Source organism: Culicoides brevitarsis, chromosome 1, assembly GCF_036172545.1.
Source record: "Culicoides brevitarsis isolate CSIRO-B50_1 chromosome 1, AGI_CSIRO_Cbre_v1, whole genome shotgun sequence".
Lineage (NCBI taxonomy): Eukaryota > Metazoa > Arthropoda > Insecta > Diptera > Ceratopogonidae > Culicoides > Culicoides brevitarsis.
The window spans coordinates 24,340,037-24,363,678 of record NC_087085.1 but is presented as its reverse complement, the minus strand read 5'-3'; the positions used below and the strand labels follow the sequence as shown (position 1 = coordinate 24,363,678).

Below are 23,642 nucleotides of genomic sequence, written 5' to 3'. Positions count from 1 at the left end.
TGTGATTAAGCTTGTGAATATACATATGTATTTTTTTTAACAGAATTTTAGAAAAGGTGAATGAATGAGCATGTTCATATAATGCATCGTGGGAAGTGCATTAAATTACTTTTTTGCTAATTTTTGCAAACTTGTCCTTCATTTTTTCATAGAACTTGTCTGTATGAAAGATTTCAAGGTACATCGGTCGCCATTATGATAATATATAGGATATATGAGATCCACAGTTCTTTGCATAAAGACAAAATTATACTTAAGTAACAGAATTTTGAATGCAAATTTGCTTAAATAGATTTTATATACTTTTTTGTGTTGTATTTAAATTATAATAAAATGATGTTACTACATATGTATGATAAAACGTTTTTATGATTATAAAAAAATCTATTAATTTTATTACTGGATCTCATAATAAAAATTTATTGAAAGCGAACATATTGGATTTTTGCTTAGAAATGTGTCATCTCATCCAAAAACAAGTACCCTATAATATACCGATCCCTAGAAGCAAAGACATCATTTATATGAATAAATTCCAAATCAAAAAATATTTCAATTTATTATATATCATCACACGTACGAACAAAATATTTCTAAATATACATTTACAGGGATCGAGTTAAATGCATAAAAATCCATATATCATATTTTGGGTATCGCATTCAAATTGTATCATACGTCTAAAAAAAAATTTCATTAGAAATTCATTTTTTAATTTTCTATTTTTTGATTTAAGTGATATCGTTATAATATTATATCTCTACACTAAAAGTGTATTTTTTGAGTTGAGTACTTTGTGATTTATTTCATTTTTCTTTCCATCGATAATGGAATGCACAAGCATATTAATGTGAAATTGCTTCCCTATTTATTCAGTAGGAACGATTTTCTAATGACATTTTGTGTTCGTATGTAACAAAAAAAAAAGATATACTTAATCACTGGGTGCATTCAGGATCACTCATCGCTTCCATCATGATTTTTTTTCTGTGACATTTTTTCGATCATAAATGTGTTTTTTGATGAATATTTGTGACTTTGATGACATATTTTTACGATTTTCGATGTTTACTGATGAATCGAACAATCCATCTTATTTAATTTGAACGCGTTCGATGAAAAAAAAAATTGGAAAAAATCATTGATGTCCATCGATGAGCATTCTTGAATGCACCCACTATCTCTATATTATTTTCGCAATATTCTGTTTTATTTAGATCCATGAAAATATAAAGTACTTTATATTTTGCGTGCACACTCTAATTCATCCATTTTAAAGGTTTGAATGCTTTAGATTCACAATTTGCCTTCATCTGGTTATGTCATTTTGTATTAGCAAAAGATTTATGTTAACTTATTTGCATAATTGCATATACAATACATTAATACTGATAAAGAAATTAAAACATTTTCAATATGAAAAATTTCTATGTAACAAAATCTAAAAAAATAAAGCTTAATTAATTTATTCTTTGCAAGCAAAAAAAAATAAAACAAGATTATGCTGAAAACGATTTTCAACGTTATTTCTTATCATTTATTTTGGTTTTTAATAAATTTTCTTTTGAAACCATTGAACATTAATAAAAATAGATAAATTAAGTAGATAATATGACATGCCTTGTTGTAGTATATGTTCCACCTTGTTTTTTGTGCACAAAAAAGGCCCATTTCGTGATACCCTATCGACAAAACGTTTACGGAAGGCGGTAAGGTGCTAAATGACAGTAAACTTTCCAAAGAATTTGAATTAAGGCATAAAATTTCCCGGCTTGACAAAACTAGTGATCAGTTATCGAGCCGATGAACTGGAGCGCATTTACATTTTAGATACAGTTTTTCTTTTACATGCTTTTTTATTGAAATTCAAAATATGCATTAGGTCAAAGTTTCCGAATGTTCATTGGGGCAAAATTTTAGATTGTGCATTAGATTGAGTTTTAGATGGTTCATTGGGGCAAAGTTAAAGAAACTTCAAAAATGTACGACAAATTTTATAGAATATTTGAGAAAGCTCATAGAAGCTTCGGGAATATTCATGGATTGTTCAAAAATTTTCCATACAAGTTTTCCATGCTACGGACGGACGAGCGGAAGGAAGGACGGACGGACGGACACGCAACCAAGCTTAAAAATCTAGAGCCCAGGCCTCAAAGTTGGGAAAAATGGCGAAAAAATGTATTTTTTTAGGCAAAAAAGTATCCTTTTTTTCATAGCCGAGAATTTTTCGAAAAAAAATCAAAATTTTTCAAATCAGAGGTGGACTGGGTAGAAAAATCGGCCCGCGCATTCTGTATTTGCGCATAATGCGCATATAGCCAGTCCGCCCAAGATATGAAGAAAGAACAAAAACTTATATATTTAAATTAAGCACCTAAATTATAATTATTTCAAAATCATTTCTCATGATCTAAAAATCGAATGATGTTCACAAAGGATCTATGTAACAAACATATACTACAATTCGAATTTGCTTTTCTAATTCAAGGTTCTTTTTTATTAATCTTAGTTAAATAAGTTTTTCATTAAGTTCGTAAAAAGAATGGGTTTCATATAAAAATTATTAATAGAACAAAGACTAATCATTACAAAATTTAATATTGTTAACACACTCAATGTGAATATTTTTGTTCCTGATTTTTATTTTACTTGACGTTTTTAGTTCCGTAAATATACGATTTTGAAAACATTAAACATAGTAAACTTCCATGTAAGGCTGCTTTTTTGATGAAGTAACTGCATTGTTTGACTGTAATTGTTTATTTTTTGCATTTTATTTTGCAAAAACATTAAATTATTTCAAAATGTTTATCAGCAAATTGTTTTTTTTTTGGCTAATTATTCATATTATGAAGTCAAATAATTCGAATAAAACAGCCGAAGTCGTTTTATTAAAAAACACTTTTTTTTAAAGCATTATCATTATGAACTTTTTTTTATAAAAATTGTTTTCAAGCTAAGAAGAGACATGTATATAAATTATAAATAAATTTATTTTTTTTAAATACTTCACATTTAGTTTTTTTTACTAAGTTTATTGTGTGTATTTTATTCGAAATTTTATATTTTTATTATTTATTATTTCACGAAAAAATATTTTTGAAGAAAATAAAAATGGAAGCAGATTAGTATTGTTTTGTTCATACAATAACAAACGCCTGAAAAGATTAACAATCAAAATAATAATAAATGATAATCACAACTACACAAAAATATCAACTGAAACGAAAAAAAAATAGAAATTAGATCACATCCATCAGTTGTTATTGTATAAAGGTGATGCAAGAGTTAGCTCGTGTTGTCACTTCGTGTCGTAAATTTACTCATCTTATTTCTATTGTTTTGTCATTGAGTTTTATCTTATTTTTTTTAATTACGATAAAACAATAAATTTGAACGTTTTTATGATTGTTTTGTTTATCACGCTAACGAAATGTGTTTATCTTAAAAATGACAGAATGAAACATCTAATTCAAATATTCATTTTTATTGCTTTTGTCTTCTTCTTTTAGTAAAAAAAAAGAAAATATTCGTACTTTAAATAACATTTGAAATAAAATGTGTACACGTAAAGACCGTTCAAATTATTTATGATTTGAGTTTCTGTAGATGATATTGTTGGTTGGTTTGAAAAAGCTGTTTGATGACATAAAAGTTGTGCACTCGACACAGATCTTACAGCAGATAAGGAAACTTTAGTACATTCGTTGTGTTATAAACATAAGGAGCGCGAATATGATGAGAGTTGCCGACGACAAAATATGCCGTTTGCCAGCAAAGTAAAAGCAAGAGAAAAACCAAATATTAATGATTATATTTTTGAGATCACGTACCACAATCAAATAAAATATGGTGGTGTTCTTTTATTGCTCGCTGAATGTTAAAGGCAGTTATGCATATTGTTCAAATATAAAATTGAAATGAATTAAGCAAAAAATCTGACGTATATACAAACCTTCAATTATTCTAGAGAGACATAAATATTTGTCTTGCTTTTTGATTATAATCACTCAAAATTATTTTTGTACCTGAATTTTGAGATACATTTCATCACCATATCATTAAAAGGTTTTGCCAACAAATGATACATGCATTTTGTAGCTGTCGTGAAATCTCTTTGGTTAAATTGTGCATGCATTAAAATCTCTTTCTACCTTTTTAAATAAAGTTTTTTCAAACAAAAAGTCTTCCACGCTACAAATTTATTTTAAATGGTATGGTGCGGCGCTGAAAAATTGTCTACCGCATTTCATCAACTTATTATCCACTGTATGACGTGTACTAATCCAAGCATTATTCCATATGTATACAATAGACATAGTCACAAACGAAACACGATTCACTTCAAAATGCAACAACACACACAATTTTGAGTTGATGATAAATGAAAACGCAATGTTTACAAATTGTTTTACATCGTTGGTATAATATGTGCACCACAATTACCGTTCTGCTTAGGTTTAATTTCTATTTAAATCATATCTATGTGTTAAATATACATAGACAAGGTTAAGTTTATGTTTACACTTCATTTTAAAAAAAATCAATTTATGAGAAAACAATAACTATAGGTTTAAATTAAAAAGGATGTAATTTTCTACAGCAATATCAATGATTTCATGATTCAATGATAATGCTACTGTTTTTCTTATGTTCCCCAGAACAGCACCCCTCCAAATATAAATACATGTGGGGAAATCCATACGATACTCACATTTCCCCTGAATATATATATAGCAATGTATTCTCTTTCTTTAATGTACTTTTATCGATGAGATTTATATTGCTGCAATATTTTCTAATTATTAAAGTAAAATAAATTGAAGTCAACTTTTTTTTTAAATTTTAAATCTTAGTTCTTAATTTTTTTTTCTCATTATTTAAAATACAATAATTAAATTTATTTTTAAAAAATAAAAAATGCATTGAAAAATATGTTAATGCGCATAACGATTTTAGTTGTCTTCATTAAAATGTTTTAAAAGTAAATTTGCAGTAAGAATATACGTATATTTTCTGCAATATGTGAAAAACTCCTTTTTTACTCATCTTTTTACACATTTTTCACTTGCAGGCTCTAGTAACCATTTAAAACGTACATTATACGACTTACTGGTATTACGAAAAAAAAAGAAATGTAAAAATCGAAATTCATTTCATTGGATAAAATCTTTCAAACATATCAAAAAGAATGAAAGAAATTCTGTGTGTTTTGTAATGTATGGAGCCGCGTCGCAGTTTTCGTGTGTGGAGATGGGGATGTGTGTATTTTTTTTACATCTATATATGCGCAAAAAATAAGTGTCGTAGATGAACATAAATATTCAATACATAGGACACGAAACATGTTACGTACGATCTAAAAAGAAGTCGAATATCTTGCTGCCTTATAGTTTTTATATCTATATAAGTATATACCTATATATATAATCGCATACTTTATTATGTGTCCTCGTGCCAACTGAGTGATACGATTTATATGTACGAAAAATCAATGTGAACTAATATAAAAAAGGTACCAATAGGCGTGGCCAATCAGTTTGTATTAATAATAATCGTAAAAAGAAGAAATGAAATAACATACGATAAAAAACAACAGAGTGATACGACAAAATTACATACATACACACACACACAGATATACACACACATCAGATCACACAGCCACGATAAAATGTGTAAAGAAAAAATCTCTCTTTCTTTTTTCGAAGAATTGTAATAGAACTTTGTGTCAATCAGAAAATTATTATGTATTAATATGTTGCTCGAGTGTTGGAAAATGAAGGGGAAGAGCGCAGAAAATTCTTTTCTCTGAGAGAGCGCGTACAACATACCTTTATTGAAATGCAGTTTTAATTCTGTACGCAAACGCATAGTATTTATACGTGGATAAAAATTTCGGATAAAATTCGACTGCATGTATTGGTGCCGATAGTATAAATATCGCGTATACTTGTATGTTTATTAGATATAATCAGACACATACACACACAATTGTTATACCGTCCCATTCATTCGACGACGAATTGAATATACGCGTACGTTTTGTAGAATCTGCCGCCGCTGATGAGGTATACAAAACGAAAGGCAATTGAATCGTATTAGTCAACTGCTGGTATTATACCAGAGCGCATCGTTTTTATACAAGAGACCATAATCGAGGTGGTTCCTTTTATTATAGGAAAAATCAGTATATCGGTGTATAATAAAAACAACAACAATTCGCAGAATATACGTCTATATACATGTATCTTTAATAGTAATAATAATTCAATCAGTTTTTTTGCTTGCCTACTTCTTGTATTATTATATTTTTGATTTGAGACACTTTACACTTTTTAAAAGTAGTCAGTGCAAATCAGTTATCACGAGACCGTACTACAAGTGATACAAACATAATAATATTAATACGTACACTTGACATCAGAATTCAAATACATAAACAGAAAAAATACAATTGATTGATAATAAAAAAAAAATATTCTAACTGAACTGTTAAAATATCTGTTAAATAAAAAACAGTGATTCATACGATAAAAAAAATTGGAAAAAAAATATTTTATTGTAATTATAAAAAATATCTATTATCGATGAACAAAAACTAAACATACAAAAAATGTGAAAAATTCAATGAACTTTAATAAAAAAAAAACATTGATGTATTATTAAAAAAAGACAAAAAAAAAAAAATAAAAGTGACAAGATACAAAAAAATTTTTTGTATAATTCAAAAAAAAAATCAAAAATTCAAAAGGTGAATCATTTAAACACAAAATTTGAATACGCTGAAAAAGTTTTTTTTAATTTGAAAATACTACATGAAATAAATAAAAAATAGAAATAAAAAAATTTATGGAAAAAACCTGTTGTTGGAAAAATATTCCAGCGTTAAAGTGTTTTATACCGTATTATTATTTTCAACTAATACTTTGTCAATAAATTGATATATTTATTTATTTTTGGGGGAGCAAGACAAATGTTTAGTGACACATAATTTTTGATGTGTAATGTGGCAACAACATGAGACATAACAGTGAATAAAAATTGATTTATGTATTTAAAAAATAAATAATCACGGCTTTTTTAGCACAAAGCTCCTCCTCGGCGGAGGGTTTTTCGAATACATCAAAAAATACTAGTTTGGGACAGAAAAAGCAAGCCACTACATCTAAAAATCAGTCAAGAGAAATTCGGATGCAGCCAACAGTACCACAAAGTGGCGGCTCTCCTTCAATAACATCCGATATGGATTCAGCTGTTCAATCTATGGATTGGCTGCTAAAAAAAGAGCGATTTTATATTTTGGCTAAATTTTGGGAACAGGTATGTTTAAAAGTTTTATTTATTTTTTTGCAAAAAAAAAATTGTTATCATCGAGCAAAATAGGTTAACAGTGAAAATCCAATAAGATGAACAAAAAAATCTTATAAGAAAAAAAAATATTTCAGTGAAAATTGAGATTTTGAATTTTGGGTGAATAAATAAATTGAATAAAATTTTCATTCTTAAAATTATAAATTTAGACCTATGTGTTTTCTAGTAATGATATTTTAGTTTGAAAGCTAATAGTAAAAATAAATCAAAATAAGATGCCAATAACCTAAGCTTCACGCAAGACAGAGGAATATGTTAATTATAACGCAAATCGTTACGAAATTATGCAGATAACCGGCTTGCAAGTTTAATAATTTATAGGCCACCCAATAAATCTAAAAAATAAATACTCAGCACGGATCTCCAATTAAAATTTCACACAAATTATTTCAGTTTAAAATTGTGAAAATTGTCATAAAATTCAAAATAAAAAAAATGATGGAAACAGTTATTTTAAGCTAGTCTTTAATAAATTTATGTTGTATCACATAAATAAAAAAATATAAACTTTAACATATATTTTTTAAAATTATCTCTTTAATTAAACAAAATATAAGAAGACAAACCACCAAATTTGCGCTACTTTAAATATCGATTTTTAACCAAGTCGTCATTTGATATGAATATACGTATACTGTTGCCGTTTTGTTTCAGTTATACATATTTGTGTGATTATTATTGTAACAATAAAAATACTAACAGTCATCACTTTTGTTTGTATATAATATTGGTGGAGCTTCCTCGGGGAAATTAAAGTCATGTATTTTTTTATTTTATATTTAGAATGAATAAATTTGTCATAGATGTGTGTAACATTTGAATTTTTAATGTTAAAAAAATCAATAAGTCAGTTGCAGAAGACCGTTGACCATGATCTTTGAGTTGTCATATAAAAAATCATGTTAATTACACAACATCTATACCATTATTACAACGATAAAAATTACCGGTAAAATTAATGTTGATTTACATTCATTACTGTGATACGTTTGATGGATTTACATACATATATAATAGTTTGCCTTAAACAAAAAAAGTAAAGCTTCGAAAGCAACTGATGAATGGTAAAGCAAAAATATCGACAACACAAGAACACAGTTGAAAATAAAAATTAGTCATCATTAATAAATAATCAAATTCTCGTTAAAGAAGTTTCTTTTGCAGTTGCGTTCTTTCTTAAAATTATTATTTTTTTTTTTTGTTTTTTTTTTATCCAATATAAATATTATTAATTTTGAAATTAATATTATTAAGTTTTTGATACAGCGCAACATTTTTTACATTTGGTATATTATTAAATTTACATCAAAAAATTTGTATTTACAAAAGTTTTCAAGTACACAAAAAAAAATAATTCATAATCTCCTAGTATTTTTTATTTTATTTATTACGAAAGGTATAATTGATTAATTTTGTTTTTGAGCAAAAAAAATTATGAGCAACGCCCAGAAAGTTTTAAAATCCAACTAAATTTTTATAAAAAAAAAGTGAAGACAAGTTTCAAAGTGAAAATTTACAAAACAGAGGAGAGCAGCATACACTAAATAATATTTGACGGGACAGCGTTTGTTCTGTAGAAATGATATATTAAGACTCATCTATCAAACGAGCTGCGGCTCTGTCTAACATGAATGGAGTCAAAAAAGCAACACAATGATCGAAATACTTTTTCAGCTAATCAATGAAAGTTAAATTTTTTATAAATAACGAATAATAATAACACAAGCGCCAATGAAAAAATGTTAACAAATAAATTATACTCAGACCGAAAAAAATAGAACTTCAGAATATTTATCATTATTTTACCTTTATTACAAATAATTTAGAGGAAACCGCCGATAGGAATAATTCGATCCTCATCAATTTTTTTTTTGTGCAAGGCGGTTTTATATCCGAATGTACCTCTTTCATGATTTAATGGACCCCTTCAAGCATTTGTTTTCGCGAAAGACATACCATACATTTATATAGGCATTATTGATAGGCTATATGCATGCTATTGAATCAAGAGATCATCATCATTATTAATAAACAAATATTGTAGACATGAAAAACGTAATGATAACAATAATAATAACGTAAAAAATCACATATATGATCTTATATTTCCTTCTCAAAATATGTTATAATGATATGTTTCATTGATGATGTCTAGAAGTGTACCAAGAAATTTTATATTGACTGATTGAAGGCGTCATTAAAGGTTTTTGTTTGAAAAAAAATATACCTACATTGAACGAACAGAAGAAACGATTAGTATATTGTTGATGTACACGTACTGTGAATCATTAATCGACTTCGAAATTCAAATTGATTGTTTACCTGAGAATATGAACGATATGAACTTTAAACACGCTATGTTTTTATTATTAATTTTTATACATCAATAAAAAAAAAACTATTGAAAAATAATTTTTTCCACATGTTTTTCCTTTGTTTTAGTATATTCGATCGACTCATGCCAATTTTAGCTTTGTTAATTATATCATTGTCACCATAGAAAAACAAATTTAAAAATTACTCATTCATTTACTTCATGCACTGAAACCAATGCATAATACACATATTGGTACAAAGTATTGTACGATTTCCTAATAAATGAAATAAAATAAAAAAGGAAGGGGGTGATATTTTATTTGATTTATATCAAAGTATTTATACCAAATTTCGGTAAATTTTTCCGATACAATGCACGAGTCCCATCATCGGGGTATCAGGTGACTTTATTGCTCGGAAAAATATGGGAAATAAATTAAGTGATAATGTTGTTTATTTTTATTGTTTATTATACCGTTACAAATATCATGATATATGTGATAAAAATGTGTTTGAAAAAATATTGTAGCCATATCATATTAATATTGTTTGTTATTTCATGACAACATAATAAAAGTTGTAGAGAGGGTGTGAGGAAAATGATTGTTCAATGATTTTCTAGTTAATCGATCTATTAAAACTAAATATAATTAACCGTGGAAATTGTTTGATTTTATTATTTTTTTAGAAATCGTCATACAAATCATGTAAATATGTATACATAATATGGACACAATATAAACATTTTCGTACATAGAATTTTTCTTTAAATTTCACTTTTCCGTTTGTGTCTTTTAAATCACATATATATTGAATTTATACACATACTGGCATTTTACAGAAAGCATCAGTGGAAAAGTTCTCCTGCGGAATAGTATACCTACGTTTAGAAAAAGAATATCATTATTAATACGCAATATATATGTACATCAATATGTTTCCAGAAGAGTTATATTTTTAATACATATTATACATATATATATATATATATAAATATAAAGCCTAAAAGCAGATAAGAAGAGCGCCTGTAAAAATGAAAAAGAAAATATGGCCGATCAAAGATTTCAATGATGCACAAAGCAATGATATGATGATGATGAACTTGCATCACACATTGACTGCATTTCACTACTACAAATATATATATATAAAATAACTACATCATAGCAACAATTTGCAAGTCATAGTGCAGTACAGTGTGTATGAAATGAGAAAAGAAAGAAGAGTATGCAATAAAATCAAAATAATAATAATATTTAATGGAGGAAAATACAATGTCAATTATCATCTCATACAATGGGCTCAAGGAGGCGATCTATTTGAAGTTGCATACTAAAATTCAATTCTGCTTTTGTTCAATTTATACATGCTTATAGAAAAAACAATCGTCAAATACAGTTTTTGATCCAGAGCAAAAACGAAAAACTACATGCAAAATCTATATGCATATATAAATAAACCAAAACTATAAATATATGTTATATACATGCGCGCGCGCTTTTATAAATCTATATATGGCAAAAATTGTACATGGATAAAAAGTCGTGTATTTTGCGGTATATATAAAATCATGTTTGATATAAAGCATAAACGTATTATATATGTATGTAGAAAATACTTTTAGCCCATCCTATCAATTTTATTTATTTGACATTAACGAGGTGAAAAATATTATATTATCTTTCACATATGCGCGAAAAGCGATAAATATGCAAAATACAAAGAACATCATATGGCTTGAAAACACACATAAACATTCTTTTAAAAAAGTACATATGAAGTTAATTAAGCAAGTTGTTAACAAAAAAAAAAAAAAAAAATAAAGAAAATAATAAAATAAAATAAACAAATCGAACACCAGCTATATTTATATTGTTCTTTAATATAAAATTATACGAATAAATAATTAACAAAGATTTCTTGTATCTGAACAAACATTTGTATACAGCTAACTACAAACTGACAGAGCGATTTTCAAAACATATATATCTATAATTAAATATGTCAAATGAGGAAAAACAACAATAATGAATACACATAAAAAATTAAATTGCTACAGTTTGCTGCTAAAAATGTAACAAAAAGTCATTAAATATTCGTTGTTATTTTAATTGTGCAATAATCAGTTTTAATATAATATAATGATAAATCACATGAGGTCGGTCGGCGGTTGAATAGTTAAAAAAACAAGTCGAAAAAAATATGTGTGATAATCTCAATACGTTTCGTAGGTATTGCTCAATTTAATCTAAAAACAATTAAAATAATACATTTTCTCGTCATGTACACTGTTAAGTATTAATTATATCTATCTAGCATGAGCTATTGTTTTAATTTAATTCACGGCACATTTTATTAAATTGCAATTTTTCGACAGCATATTTGAACTAGGTCTGTTACAAAATCAAATGTGTTTGTTTTAATAGAATAAGAAAATGTATTTCAGGTACACCTAATTTTGATAATTATAATAAAATTTTAGTAAAAACTAATTAAAATTAACTGCTTATAAACCTCGGTCTGACTAGCAACTACTGATGATTAACAACAAATTTACTGTAAAAATTAAGTTAAAAATTCTTTTTTGTTGCAATATTTTCTAAGAAGATGCTGTGTGTTAACGATAACGAGTTTTACATGGTTCATCGACTTCGAGTAAAAATAAAACGTTCACAATAATGCAGAAAAATACTTTAATTGAACAACACAGGACAAATAATATTTAAAGCGGCACACGTCATTTACATATGGCATCAGGTATAGTCAGCAGGCAATAAGGTCTCACACTGTTAGCGCACTACTTTCAGAAGATTTTTTTGAACATACGATTTTATTCTGGTGAAATATATTTTGAATTAACTGGTGTATAGTCTTAAGATGTATTTCTATTTAGATTGGAGTTTATTCCTTCATTTGTGTTGGTCAGCTGTCGATCTTAAGTTTACTTGATTACACCTTTTATTTTTCTGGCTACATTTAATCTTACTTTAGATCCAGTTCAACGCCAAATGTCAATGCAAACAGTAATTATACTGACTGATTTCTGTCAGACAACAGGCATGCGCGTTCCACTTTATTTTAAGGATGGGTTTTGCACGCTTTTATACATCACTCCAATATAATATAATCAATCAGTAGTAGATCTTGTTTTGAATGGTTGGTGTAATATGTAACATTAACAGGTTTTCTGTCTGAAAAACTAACGGTACCAGAGCCAAAGTTTTTTGCTTACAATTCAATGGAAGTAAGTTTTCTTTTGGTGAAGATCATTAGACTTCAGGAAAGATTTTATATTGCATTATTTCATGTTTTTACGTACATTAATAATAATAATAAACAATATAAAGCCTCCCTCAAGACAAAGTATTAATTGTTGTAGTTTATGGTACTCCTATGTCCCATAGCAACTAAGGTAGCTCTTATTATTAATATTTCTCATATAACAAAGTCAAGTCTCAGACAAACATTGACTGTACTTTGTGTAGTGACAGTTGTTTGAGTTGAGGATATTCTGGAAAACTATATGAAAATAGAAAAGAACATGTAAATTTTTTCTACTGTTTAATAATCCTTACTTTTTCTGTTTTTCCTTGTGTGTTTTTTTAATGTTGCTGGTTACTTCTTGTATGAATCAACATATTATATAAAATAATAATAATATTTTTCAAAAAGCCGCTTATCTACATTTTCATGTGGTGGTTTTACTGATGCTTCGTTATGTTCATTCTTCTAAGTTTTTTTTTCAACAACACATATATGTATAAAAAAAAGTCTACAACTTGTCTCTTTATAATTGTAATTGTCTGACATTCATAACAAACATACACACATGATATTTTTCGAGACATGATAAAAATTGTTTATTATTTTTGTTTATTTGTGTCCCTGAAGAAAATGTATTTGGCATGTATTTTTATAAATGCAGTGACAAGTGATGTTACTCTGCAATTTTTTCATTGCAAAAAATAACAAAATCTTCAATGTTATTGATCAAAAACATGTTCGAAATTCGCAATATCTAAATTACTAAACGTTTTCTCTTTTTTTCATTTCAGGTAAATAAACGTAAATTCACGTAAATAAACAAACGAAACAGACTGGTGATCCTCTTTTAAAGAAATTTGCTCAAATTTAGGATGAACAATAGAAGGCATATTTTGGTAACGTACGTTTTTCTGCCTATCTCTAAGTGAATATACTTCCTTTAACTTATTTTAAGATTTTCTTAGAGTGTTTACATGTGAAAAAGTGTTAATATGCAAGATACCCTTTAATATTCAATATATAAAGCAGAAAATAGGTACATGTTGTTAAAATCAACTTATGTAAGCACCATAAATAATAAATAAAGGAAGAATATTCACACTACCACCACTGCCACTTATTCTTATAATATTATATTATACCTACATATTCAAAAGAAAAAGGTGTGAGAAATGTCTTTTCACTTCTTATTCTCACAATCAATGTACATTTTGTTCATTAGAGAACGGTGCTTAGCAATAATTGAGTATACTTTACTGTATTAGTCGAGAAAGCAGGAAGAACGAACGGAAGGAATACCATGCGACACATATTACCGATCCTTTCTTTAGTATATGTTTGATAGAAAATAAAATAATGGGAACAAAAACAAACATTTACGTGATTATGGCTTAGGAATTTTGAAAAAGGATTATTTTAACACTATTAAATGTGTACTTAACGTCTTAGAATTTATCGTCACTCACTTGCAAATCATTTTATAGTTGTAAAAAGTGTTTACATTTGATTTAATTCCTGTCATAATAATTAATAATAAATTTATTCTTCACAAACCTGAAACATATATTCTTCTTAAATTTACTTTTTACTCAAAATTTGAATCAAAGCTAAGAAATATAATTATTGATATTTCTAAAAATGCGTTTATATCAGTGATAACAAACAAACTAAAAAACTATATAATAGTGAAAACTACTCTTGTAAAATATATACATTATACCTATAAGAATAAAGAAAAGATACTAAAACATTGTCTCCTTTTAATATCAACATTTTTTTTTGAAATGAAACAAAAAAATGTACAAGAGTATTTCCTCATTGTTTGTATTTTTCGCATCTCTTAGAGTACAACCATTATTTTATTATTATGATAAATGTGTCTTCAAAAATACTCATTTACACAAACAACAAAACTCGAAATATAAAAGAGCATTAAAAGACAATCCAATATTTTTATAAAAATAATGCCTTTGTCCATTACTGTTACTTTTTGTGTAGTTCGATTGCCATTCGATGTCAGGCATTACGAAGACGCGAACTATGCGTTACATAAAACATCTGATGAGTAATAAAGATTAAAGATGAAATATTATTATTCCATTTAAGGGGATGGAGTTTTTTTTTGTTCGACCACATTTATGGATTAAAGTATGATAAATTTAAGAATAAGGGAAGTTTGGCATAAAATAAAATGAATAAAAAAACAATGATCAAAAATTTTCGAATTTTAGAAATTAGATCATTATAAATTTTGCATATACTACTACAAAGTTACCGAATCTAATGTAATCGGTTATATATAAGTAGAAAAAAATTAAGGGTATACTCTTATGTAACCGGTTATATTGTTATTTCAAAAAGAGGGTTTAATATCAATACTACACCATTTTTGTTAGATTTATCTTATAGACAAAAAAAAACAGTTTTTTTTTGTAACTGTATGGAAAATTTCAATTGAACAATTTATTTAAAAAAAAAACTATATTTAAACTAAAACTAAGCATGGGATTAAAACTTTAACTTTAAGAGGGGTGCAGATGATTTTTACGTGTGTGTCTGTTTGTATATTAATTATATTAACAAAAATATTTTGAATTCGCCGAGTGTTATAATTTTGACATCCTAACAATTGCCCATAAATTATTAATTATTTTAAGAGTACAGTTTGGCATTTACGCAACGATATTTAGTTCATACTACTACATTTTGTATTTAATATCTAAAAATCAAAAATGGTGTATCAGATACTTTATACTTACGATTATATAAATTTGCTGTTTCAACAGACAAATTCGTATAAAAAATAATATTTATTAGAAACCTGGGGAATGATCAAATGAGTTTGATGATGTGAATGTTATTTAGTTTATCTATCATTTTGACATGTGTACTGAATTAACATACGACGATGTTTCATAGTAAATTGTTTTTTTTTATTTTGAGCTTCTACCTTATTCACATAAACTTAATATAAATATATGTATGTATTTATATAAATACAAGTAGCTATATGTTATAATAATAATAATAACTCTCTAAAACATAATAGACAACAACAAAGAGAAAATTTTCAATTTAATGATCGGTCAGTCAGTAACGGTTTATCTCCGGTCATTTTTATTTTCTTGATGCCAAATTAAAATCATCACCATTTTGAAATTATTATTTTTATTTTTTATTTCGTGTCATTTAATTCACCATTGTATAAAAATATTCAATGTTTTCCACGCTTAATTCAATAAACGATCAAGGTGAAGAAACAAAATAATAAATTCTCTTTTTGTGTCATTCAGGTGTCATCAATTAATTTAAAAAAGTATATACAAAAACACAATGTATTACTGAAATACTTACAGCTAAATGAAAAAAAGACTGAGTGAAATATAAAAATAACGAAATTCACTAATTTTTTAATTTGTCTTGTCTTGTTGCTCTTATTTTTGTTACATTTTTTTTTCGCCAAAAATTATTTTGTTGCTTGAAAAACTATAATTAATATCTATAAAACAAATGAACTTTATATAATTTAAAGATAATTTTATGTTACTTAATTTTTATCACTGTTTTTGTTTTTATAGTTTAGTAATAAATATTGAATTTAAACAAAATTACAGAAAACATATTTTTTAATACAAATACGACAGAGAATTAAACTAAAACCTAATAGCCAATCTGTCTAATGCAGAAACATCAACCACAAAGTGTAGAAATGACCTGACCGGACCATGATCCAACTGATATTGACACATTAACCACCACTTTAATTCCCTTGATTGTTCTGTTTACAGTAACTCATCTCTTCTATGTTTGTAAAAATATATACTTGCTAAAGTAGAAAAAATAAATTTGTATCGTTCTCGTAAATTTTGAGGAATACTGCTCTTTTAAGCAGAAATAGAAACCCTAATAGCGTTGTGCTCCAAAACATACGGGTGTGTTTCATTCATTTATTTATCTTTACTTTTTCCTTCTATCGAATTGTTGTGAGATGGGATAACTCTTCTAAACGATTTGATGTTGAAAAAGCACCTGTCGGAGAATGAGAGCAGACGACAAGGGTTGTGTCTGTGTCCTTAGTATTTACGAAGAAATCGTTTACGTATAGTACAATGAAATGTATTTAAGATAGTTTGTAATAGTTTATTTAAAATTAAATGCTTTGGTGTTGTTACTTTGAAATAGAAGTCAAATAAACGCACAGCAAATATACGAAACCAAGACATCACATTAAATTGGTGTTGTTCTTACTTGTTTTGGTTCAACTAAAGGTGAGATAAATCTAATTTGAATCGAACTTCTGTACAAAAAAGTTCATATTATATTTTGGAGGTATTTATAGCAGTTTTAAAGATTAATTTTTGTTTTTCATACTTATAATCTATTTCAAAAAAAATCTATTTCATACTAATAAAAAAGTTGCCACATTACGTTTGTGCTAAAATAAAAAAAAATACAAAAGGAAAGGGATCGAACATCTGAATTAAATTTTAATTAGATTCAGTTATTAGTTCCCTTCATTTCCCGTCATAACCAATCTCAAAAAATATAATTTTGCAACATATTTTACGTCTGTGCCCCAATAATATCAATATCCGCAAGTCATAATTCACATAATTTATCGTGTGATACTTGTGTCCTTGAAATCATATATAAATTTAATAAATTTAACTTCGAAAACAGCTTTAAACGACACTAAAAGCATCTATCAGAGAGAAACACAATTCTTGAATAAAATCATCATTAATCATTTGGTAAATGTGTTTTGTTTTAAAAGTCGGTTTGTTCGGTTTTTTACAAGGTATGTTTTCGATTTATTATAAATCAAAACACCACAAATCAGATATTGTCATTTCCCCCAAGTATCGTTTATTTTAAATAAAATTTCGTTGTCTTTTTTAGTTCCAATGGAATCTTTCCTTACAATTAAGTCGAAAAAAATGTCTTGTTAACTGATAAATTTTACGATGGCAACAGGGAGAGGAAAGAAGATTACAATTTGTTTTTGTAAAAAAAGAAAAGTATAAAGCAACCCCTCATTGAAAAATTATTGGAATGTTAAATAATGTTTTGATTTGAACCGTGCAACACTTGAACCATATTATTTTCAATGTTCTATTCAGATAAAACCGTCCTTTTTGAGCGCATAAAAATGTTATTTTTATCGTTATTCAATTCTTTGTCTATTATTCTGAATTGAATACAAATTTTAATTTAATTCTGATTTTTTTTTTATTCTATTGCAATAAAACGTATATCCTACAATATTCAGAAATATTCTAAAAAAATAAAATAAAATGACAAACAAACCACTTGTGACTTTATAATAATCATCAACAAACATCAATGGAGCATTCATTTCTCTTTTCTCGTTTTGTGTATATTCGAATAATTTGAATATCATCAGTTTTCTCAATGCTGATTTACATTCGCGCATAAAAAGGCAAGTCAAATAGGCATTCTCGGTGTTTGTGATGCAGAAACAAATTTTAAGAGACCGCCTGTCCCAATCAAAATACTCAGTGTTTGAATGATTTAATGATCTGTTTCTTTTTATTTATTTTTTTCCTATCTGGTATTTTTTTATAGAAAAGCGCAACAGTACTCGAAAGCGTCTAAGTATATGATACTTGTAAAATATCTGTAATCACAACAGTATCCTGCCTTCTTTTATACAAAAAAATAAAAAAAATCAAATACGAAACATAAAAAGATTCAATGAAAAAGACATAATAATATAATGATGATGACGTGGTTTATGTTTGATTTTATAAATATTTACACGTTTTATTCATATTTTTTTCCAAAGGACTTGAAACTGTGAAAGGATATAATCCTCAAGTTACAACGACATCCATCCAAGTACAAAAAAAAACAGTAAAAATGATGTTCTCCATTCTACCCCAAGTATTTCCCATAATACACATGACTGTGGTTCATGTTACATCACTTGCTTGAAAATTTTCCGTAAGAAGTTGTATTGATTTGAAATACATTGAGATTGTGTCTGGCTACGCATTCAAAAGACACACATGATATTTTTATGATGGGGATATATTTTATGTTACAATTTACGTGTATTCACTTCAACGTTGTGTAAAAGTCAAGGGAAAGTGGATAACTAGGGCAATCAAAGTGTAATCATCATCATTGTCATGTTTTGTGTCTCGTCAACCGATGATGACAAAGACGTGATTGTTGTTGCTCAGATGAAGCACTTTAAAGTTTCAATCTTGAATACTTTATAAAATATTTTCCACACCAAGACCCAATCTGTTTTAAATATTAATGGTAATAATGAATTGTACTTGTTCTTTTCATTCATGGTATATTTTGTCTGATAACCTGTTTGTTATTCTTTTAAACTACACATCGAAAGGAAAAACTTTTTTCCAAATCTCTTGTTTTACTTTTTTTTTCAATATGTTAAAAATTGGTGTATGTAGAACACACACATTAATAATTCAAATTTACCATAATCTTAAGTTTGTTTCAAATAAGATACAGGCAAAGTTTTACCTCAATTTTATTATTGCTTCTTCCAAAAAGTTTCGATTGTTCATAAAAGGGGAGTTTGGGTGGAATATTTATTGTCAATTAAAACCTTTTTGCCACTGGTAAGATACGTACTGAACTACACACTTAGTGACACCTAAATCATCATAAGAACAATATTTATTATTTCATTGAATGTTGATGACACATCATAGACATACATTCATAATACATGCCCGAGAAAATAATATGCGGTTAGAAGTACAAACATGTGTGTTTCTTTTAGATAACTCGGCGCGTAAGAAAATGAAGAAAAAGCAAACATTGTGTGTCAATTAAATATTTTACTAATTAATCTTAAATTCAAACAAAATCACTGGTTGTGACTAAATGTAGGCAAGCGATATAATTTGTGGAAAATGTGCGAAGTTTTTCATCACTTTTGTATACATATCAAAAATGGGTACAGCTCACACGGAAGAAAATGCCAAATTTTAATACAATTGTGGTTTGAGCTTGTTGCTTTTCATGACAATGCCTGATTTTAACTTAGCGTTCTCGTACATGTAAAAGTTTTCTAGGTACCTAAATGCACATATACGATACGTATGAAAGTTCATAATTTGTGACACGTTAAATGGGTATGTTCGTTATGGAATGGAAGGATAATCAGTTTTAACTCTTAGAATTTACCGGTTTTATGACAAGGTGTGCGATGCATGAATGAGAGGATATAACCGTGTCATATGCTGCGAAAGATAAAAACAGCATTTTTTTGTATATAAGTCGTCATATTAAAGAGCATATAATGTAGCTAAAAGTTCACCACTTTAACAGAAATATCAATCTGTGAAAATTCTCGTGTCAATATAACACAAAATTAACACTGATGTCTGACATTAGAACTATTAAATCAATAATCTAATTAAAAAAATAAATTAGTACAGCACAGTAATTTATCAATAAATATTTTTAATTTTTAAATTAAGTTCCAGAGTCCAGAATTCAGTTCGACAATTGTTTGCCTGTCAATAAAAACAATAATACGGGTGCCCATTAGGTCTGTAATAAAATTTCAAATATCTATTCGATTAAGTTTGATACGTATGCTGAACAAATCGAATCAAAATCATTTTTGCAAATCTACTCAGCTTTGTCTTTTGCTTAATTTATAAATTTGTTTTGTTCAATTTTAAAAAGAACATATTTCCAAAAATCTGTAAAACATAATTGGGAAATAATAAATTAATATCTTATGGTCTGCTTATTTATAACCATTAATAAATATTGTTTTTTGTTTTAATTTCGTGATTAAAGATAATTAATATATTTATAGTTCGATGATCTTAGATAAGAATAGACGAAGACCTTACAACCAATGAATTAAAAAATATTTGATATCCAATGTTGTTTAAAAAGTGCGTGTTCGGTATAAAAATAAAAAGGTAAACGAATCACGCATCAAACTTCAATGAAAAATAAAATACAATCTAATTTCAATCAAATCAAATATTTTTCATGCCTGTGACTCATTCAAATATGATTTGTCAGTTTTTTTTTATATTTTTGATAGATATTAACATTCGTGATCTCGCAGAGATTGATTATTATATTATGTATACGAAGATTTGACACAACTTTGTATTTCTCAGTTATTAAACACATTAGAATTGATCATCGATCATTAAGTTATGTGATTTTAATTCGACAAATAAGATCCAATATTTTTTTTTCAACTACTGCTTCAAATACAATTATTTTATTTTTTTGATTATTCATATCTCATCATAAAAATCAATCAATTATTTAATTTTTTTAAATGCTCATTTATTAATTGTATTAATTTACCGCTTTTTGGCCAACACTATTCTTATATGAACTGATAATGTTTTATTGTTCATTAAAAACTTCGTTAAATTCTCTTTAACGTTCAACTATTGACCAATTTTGATTGATAGAATCTCTTCTATCCATATAAGATCTATAAATATGTACAGTACACAATATATTATATTCTTCATATGAGAATGTTTGCTTTCTCATTTAAAACTAAATTACACGCGTGTTAAGTACAGTAACGTATATACAAAAGAATTGGTCGTCTTTTTACTTTGAGCAATAATATTTATTTATTTTCATTTATTGTTCACTTTCAATGAGTATATACGACCTTGATTGGTACTAAGTGATTATTTCCTGTCTTGCACATTTAAAGTGATTATTGAATTAAATACTAAATGTGTAAGAGATTAAGATATGGATTTTTTTATCTTCTCAAAAGTTGACTTGTGTATTAGAACCAAAAAAAAAACTCAACCTTATTTTAACATTTGAAAAACAATTCTTGTACGAACAGTATAATAAGATTTAAAGGCTTCATATATACATACTTACCGTTTTATTTCAAATAAATTTCTTAGATATCGTCAATCAGAAATTATCATTCATTGTAATTTTTATTGAATTTGATTTGGAGGAAGTTTCATCCACGAAATACAACAGGCACTTTTAGTGTTCCTGTACTCCTCCAAAATATCATAATTAGTTCATGAGAATTTTTAAAGTACGAAAATGATCATTAAAAATCGTACAATATGTATATTTTATATAACTCAATCATTCCTTTTTCGCTATCACGGATGATTGTTATCATTTTCATTGGCGTATTAAAAAAATTTGTTGTTCTGTATGATTGACCAATAAATGATAATTTGTTGATACAGAAATTGTAGTTGGTCTTATTGTATATTGTACTTTCAACTGACTCAACTTGTGGATGAATGAATCAAATAATAGGTTTTGTCACACATCCGGTCCAATAATTTTATTGTTTGTCAGTACCGCATATATCGTTCGTTCGCTGGTTTTATCGTTATATTATGATTAAATTTAACTTCTGTTTTTGTGCTCTACATTTGTTGAATGTGTGATGATGCACGAGAATAACAAGTATATGATTTATATATGTTAATACTCAATTGAACGCAAGATTACTGATGATTTGTAGCGAAATTGAAAATATTATATACATCTTTTATTTGGTCACTAACGTTAATTCTTTAATACAGTTTTGATTATTTAAACTGAATAAGGTCATATTGATAACTATATATATATTTTTTAAAATATAATTATCGTAACGTGAAAAATATGTTTCTCATGAAAAAATATGACGCACATAAAATATCAATAATAACCGTAGAACGAAAAAGTTTCAATGTACTCGTAATAAATTGTTTCCTTTTATAAATTTTAATTAACCAATAAATATAAGTGAATACTAGTAAGAAAGTTTAGTGTAGCTGCCAACGTGCGAGGTTTTAAGTTCTATACGTCAGAATATAAATTCCTTTTTCAAAAACTTTATGCGCATATCATGTTTTGAAAATGTAAACTACTTGTTGTGCTGACATTTTGTTTACTTTAAATCTTGAGGATTTCTTAAATTAAACGTCTGCCAATAAGAGGCCAGCTCATCAAGGAGTTTTTAAGTCTTCAAATTGAAATATCCTTATCACCGGTTTTCTATAGAATTAATACCGCTTTTAGTAGAACAGAAAAAAACTGATAAATTTTATGTTTCTTCTTTTTCTTTACAGGTATGCTAAATTTTGAATGAAATTTTTCGAGAGAGATCAACAACAATGAAGCGATACAGACAATAAAAACAATATCAAACAAAAAGGCAAAGAAATCATATAAATAATCGGTTAAACGTATCATCTTTACGATTGTATAAGAAACAACTCAAATTTATGGCAAAGGGTAATATAATCCATTTTGATGATGCTGGTGAATATAAATAAATAAGAATTGAATTGCTATTAATTAGTTTTTATGTGCTTAATACACATTATCTCTCTCACACAAGCATAAACCAGTATTTAAAGCTTCGTATCAAAACGAACAATCAGAATGGATATTGAATAACTTTCTCAGAACTCCACTGGCTAACTGATGCAGTGATGCAATAAAATATGCAATAAGCATATAATAACACAATAAAAGAAGACTTTGAATTCCGATATCAGGTATTCATTAAGAGGCATCAATCAAAACAAGAAATTTAAATTGTCTGCAACTTTGTTAGATTTATATCTGTTCCTTTATAATTTTTTTTATCAAAAAAAGGATTTTGTGTTAATTAGTTATAATTTTCTAAAAATCTATAGCACATAATACTGATGCATGTCGAC

The 23,642-nt window shown here is 27.0% G+C and overlaps 1 protein-coding gene across 1 annotated transcript in view; it reads left to right on the top strand.

Annotated features, from left to right (window-relative positions):
- Nucleotides 1-7,021: 7,021 nt before the first annotated feature.
- Nucleotides 7,022-23,642, top strand: part of LOC134837487 (homeobox protein cut) — an 87,216-nt gene continuing 70,595 nt past the window's right edge. Inside the window, exon 1 of the mRNA XM_063852867.1 lies at nucleotides 7,022-7,323. Coding sequence (XP_063708937.1) covers nucleotides 7,195-7,323 — 129 coding nt within the window. The 5' untranslated portion in view covers nucleotides 7,022-7,194. The remainder of the gene's footprint in view (nucleotides 7,324-23,642) is intronic.